Genomic DNA, 4,766 nt, shown 5'->3' on the forward strand with positions numbered 1-4,766 from the left:
TGCAGAGGATTCTGGACAAAATCGAACTGGTGCATGAGAATCCGTCAATCCGAACAAAACCACCACAATCTTCTTCACTAGTCTTCTAACACTAAAAGGTGCGACACTTAGTCTTTCCGACGGAATTAAATATCTAGGAGTAATCTTGGATAAGAAGCTGACTTTGGAGCCACAAGTTTCACTGAAGGTGAATCGCGCATATTTCCTACTAGTTTGCACCAACTAACAAGCGCCAAAAAGAGGGCAGTGTTATTTCTCACTAGAAATAAGCAACCACATAGAAAAACTCAAGAAAAATAGCTTAAAGTGTATCTAAGTGTTATGTATTGAATTTATTGGCTTTATTAAGTGAAACTATATTACTGTTATATATATATGTATGTAACGTGTGTGTAAATGTCGGGATCCGAGGGACAACTTGTTCGGTGGATGTCTCTATTGCTTCTGTGCTTTTCTCATACATGACACCCCTTAACACCCAGAGGCGGAGTAGAATTGTGGGGCCTGTCGGTCGCGCTTCGATCTGCGCGGTTCTTCCGGTGTTGGCGATGACGAGGCGACAGGCTGTAGATTCGTTGATGGCCGTGGCGATTGAGTCTCCTCGACGTGACCAGAAGTACTTGAATCAACTTCATCAGATGATTGGATTGTGCTGGCTTCGACGTCTTCGGTTGACAGTATTTCGCAGTCGGAATCTTCTGATGCTACCCGACTACGAAGCTGGTCCTGATGTCGTTTGATGACCCTAGAGTCGTTCAAACGAACCTCATAAGATATAGGCCCAGTCTGATTTTCCACCAGGCCCTCGATCCATCTCGGGCCCGTCGAATGATTACGAACCCATCCTGGACTGCCTGAAATAAAAGGTTTAGTACTGACAGGGTCGGTGACCTTACCGTAAACTATTTCGTGAGGTTGAATTTTGTCGAAATAAGTTTTCAGCTCACGATTGAACAGTAGCTCTGCAGGCGAGCGGTTCGTTGTTGAGTGCGGGGTGGTGTGTTGGTTGAACAAATATCTAGCCAGGCTGAGATCGATGTTTATGCCAGGCTCTGCTTTCTTCAAATAATTTTTGGTACTTTGAACCATTCGCTCCGCCTGCCCGTTTGTAGAAGGATGAAACGGCGCAGAACGGATATGTCGAATTAGATTGTTCTTCATAAAGTTCTTAAACTCCTCAGATGTGAAAGCTGTTCCGTTGTCCGACACGAGCTCATCAGGTAGCCCATACGTGGCGAATATTTGGCGTAACACCTTAATAGCGGCCGCTGACGAAGTTGAATTAACGACGGTCACTTCAAGCCACTTAGAGTAGGAGTCGATGAGTATGAAGAATAATTTGCCTCGAAAAGGACCTGCGAAATCCACATGCAGGCGGGACCATGGACGTTTCGCAGATTCCCAGTGGTGCGTTGTTGTTTGGGGTTGATCGTTGCGATTTTGCTGACATGAACTGCATCTCTTCACAACGAGTTCGATTTCCGCATCGATGTTCGGCCACCAAACATAACTTCGAGCAACGGCCTTCATTTTGACGATGCCAGGATGTGGTGCATGAAGAGTTTTCAAAATAGACCCTCGAAGAGTAGACGGAATTACAGCGCGGTTTCCCCAAACTAAACATCCTCTATTTGCACTGAGTTCAGTTCGACGGCAAAAGTATTGGTACAGCTTATCGGAGCGGTTGATTTTGCTGGGCCACCCCCTTAACACCCAGTTGAAAACTTTGGAGAGCTCCGGATCCTTAGAAGTTTGAGAGGCAATCAGCTGCGCGCTGACAACTGGTTTTGCCGATATTTCTATCATGAGAATGTCTTCGGTCGTCGTAGACTCTGCTTCAGACAGCATTGGACAACGGCTCAAAAAGTCTGCATTGCCCATTCTAAGACCAGCGCGGTGTACCAAATTGAAGTTGTACGCGCTGAGAAAAATTGATCGACGAAGTATTGTGTTCGAAATTACGTTGGGGACCGGTTTTGATGTGGTGAAAATTCCCAAGGGTGGACGGTGATCGGTGACAAGCGTAAAAAATCTGCCATATAAGTAGTTGTGGAATTTTTTCACTCCAGAGACGAGGGCGACTGCTTCCCTATCTATCTGTGCGCAATTTCGTTCTGCCTTCGACAGCGTCCTTGAGTAGAATGCAATGGGTTTCTCCGACCCGTCTGCTAACCTGTGGCTGAGAACTGCTCCGAGTCCGTACGGCGATGCGTCACAAGTGAGCACTAACGGCAAGTTCTCATTGTAATGGATAAGCACATTCTCTGATGCGATCAGCCTTTTAAGCGTATTGAAAGCTGTTTCGTGTTGCTCTTTCCAAGACCATCGAGCACTTTTGTCGAGCAAGCGGTGAAGCGGCTCAGCGATTGTTGCTTTGTTGGGTAAAAAGGCGTGATAAAAGTTGAGTAAGCCCAGAAACGCTTGGAGTTGCTTCTTGTCCTTTGGCGATGGTGCTTCATGAATGGCCTTGATCTTGTCATGTGAGGGTCGTATACCGAGATTGTCCAGTTTAAACCCCAAAAATTCGATAGATGGCACACTGAATTGGCACTTGTCCTTGCGCAAACGTAGTCCGGCCTTGTCGAAACGTACAAATATTTGTTCCAGTCTATTTGCGAGCTCATCTTCCGATTTACCCATGACCACGATGTCATCAAAGTACGGCAAGACGCCAGGAATGTTTTGCAAAACGTTTTCGATGCAGCTTTGGAATATACCGGGTGCTGATGAGATGCCAAACTGCAGCCTGGTTACCTTGAATGCGCCTTTATGCGTTGACACGGTTTGCAGGAGTGACGAACGCTCATCAACCACGAGCTGTTGGTATGCCTGTGCCAAATCAATTTTTGCATAAATCGATCCACCTTCAATCGAAGCCAAAAGCGTGCTAACGGCTGGAATTTGATGACAGTGTGGCTTAATTGCCTTATTCAGCGTCGATTTGTAGTCACCGCATATACGGATGGAACCATCCTTTTTTCCCACGGGCACTATTGGTGTTGCCCAATCGGAGTATTCCACAGGCTCCAAAATACCTTGACAACATAAGCGATCGATTTCTTCTTCCACGGGCCCCTTAATGGCGAAGGGTATACGGCGTGGAGGCAGTCTCACGGGCGGCACCGCCGAATCGATTTGTAAAGACACTGGTGGTCCTGTGTAGCGACCAAGATCTGTTGAGAATAAATGATCGTATTTCTTCAGAATGGCTTTGATGCTGAGACCACTGTTGACGGCAAAAACTCCTTCTATACGTATGCCCAGTGCATCGAACCAGTTACAACCAACAAGATTAGAGCCACCACTGTTTGCGATGATTAGCGGCAAGTTGTCAATTTTACGGCGGTTGTAATAAATTGACACATCGATGATCCCCTTGACTGGGATGTGGTTGCGTTGGTAATCGCTAAGATCCAAATCACACTTGGAAAGATTTGGCCTTCTGTTGGACCAGACGCTATTGAACGTAGATTCCGTCATGATGGTCACAGGCGTCCCAGAATCCACTTCAAAAATACATGTGCTGCCATTAATCGTAACTGAGATCGACTTCTTCTGATTGACCAAGGGCGTGATCTGATTGACATTCTCTCGACGAGATGATTTTTTCCGCATTGAACCTGAACGAGCATTTGTTGAGTTGGATGAAGACGCTCTGTGTGAATTGACATTTGACGCGCTGCGGCAGGCTCGCTGCAGATGCCCCTTGACTCCGCATGCGTTGCAAAGTGATTCACGATATGGACACTGCTTACGAGGGTGTGATCCACCACAACCATTGCATGACAGCTGCTGGTTTCTGTTGACGGCGTTTTTTGTTCGTGTACGAAAACGATTGTCGTTGACAACATTAACTGGTTCGCTGGGGTGCCTCATAGCCATAGCACTGATGGCTGCTGCCTCATTCGAAAGTGCACGTTCGATAACCTTTTGCACTGTTAGATCCTTTTCTGCCAGTAAGCTTTTCTGCAGTCCTTCGTCCTTCATGCCACACACAAAACGGTCGCGAAGCTTGCGGTCGAGCGCCGTACCGAAGTTGCAGATATTGCGGATATTGATCACGTTTGTGAAAATGATAATAGGCCGCAATTTCGGATGGACGTGGTGAAAAATGGTTGGTTAGAATCGTTTTTATATCGGGAAGATTCAGATTACTAACCTGCTTTGGTGACGCCAATGATGCCAAGAGGTCGTAGAGTGGCGCTCCGGCCAATGTGAGGAATGCTGCCTTTTGACGACCTTCCTCTTGTACATCATTGGCCAGAAGGAACAAATCGAAACGCGCCATATACGTTGACCATTTATTTGGATGATTTAAATCAAATGGTTCCAAGTTCCCAACTCCAGCCATGTTGACTCGTTTGACTTCTTGCAAAATAACTCGTTCCGTCTTCACAGTGAATGTGCTGCTATCAGTTGAGGAATGCGAATCACCGCTACTTTTTATTTGCTTGCCGTTATGATCCATGTGCTCTCAACGAGAGCTGACTTGCGACTTTTTGTTGTCTGATCCAATTTTTATGACCTCAAAATATTCTTTGCGAATAAGGCGACTTAACACAAGGTTGTGTGAATGTCAGTGCATTTTTGTATTTGCAAACGGTTCCTGCACATTCAATGTCCTTGTTGTTGTGCGCCGGTAGGTTTTGTCGTTATGCTTTGTTTCACTTTTCGAGTGGCCTACGCGCAATACGTACATATATATAGTATATGTGTATGTTGTTTTTATTATTATGTATTATTGTACATATCCCATCCTCGTCGCC

The 4,766-nt window shown here is 46.0% G+C and overlaps 1 protein-coding gene across 1 annotated transcript; it reads right to left on the bottom strand.

Moving 5' to 3' along the window:
• Positions 1-471: 471 nt before the first annotated feature.
• LOC129250105 (uncharacterized protein K02A2.6-like) lies at positions 472-4,468 on the bottom strand. Its single transcript, XM_054889746.1, has 2 exons — positions 4,160-4,468; positions 472-4,011 (listed from the first exon to the last, which is right to left on the bottom strand). Exons 1-2 carry the CDS (start codon positions 4,466-4,468, stop codon positions 472-474), a joined length of 3,849 nt encoding a protein of 1,282 aa, XP_054745721.1.
• Positions 4,469-4,766: the final 298 nt, after the last annotated feature.

Source organism: Anastrepha obliqua, chromosome 6 (genome assembly GCF_027943255.1).
Source record: "Anastrepha obliqua isolate idAnaObli1 chromosome 6, idAnaObli1_1.0, whole genome shotgun sequence".
Classification (NCBI taxonomy): Eukaryota; Metazoa; Arthropoda; class Insecta; order Diptera; family Tephritidae; genus Anastrepha; species Anastrepha obliqua.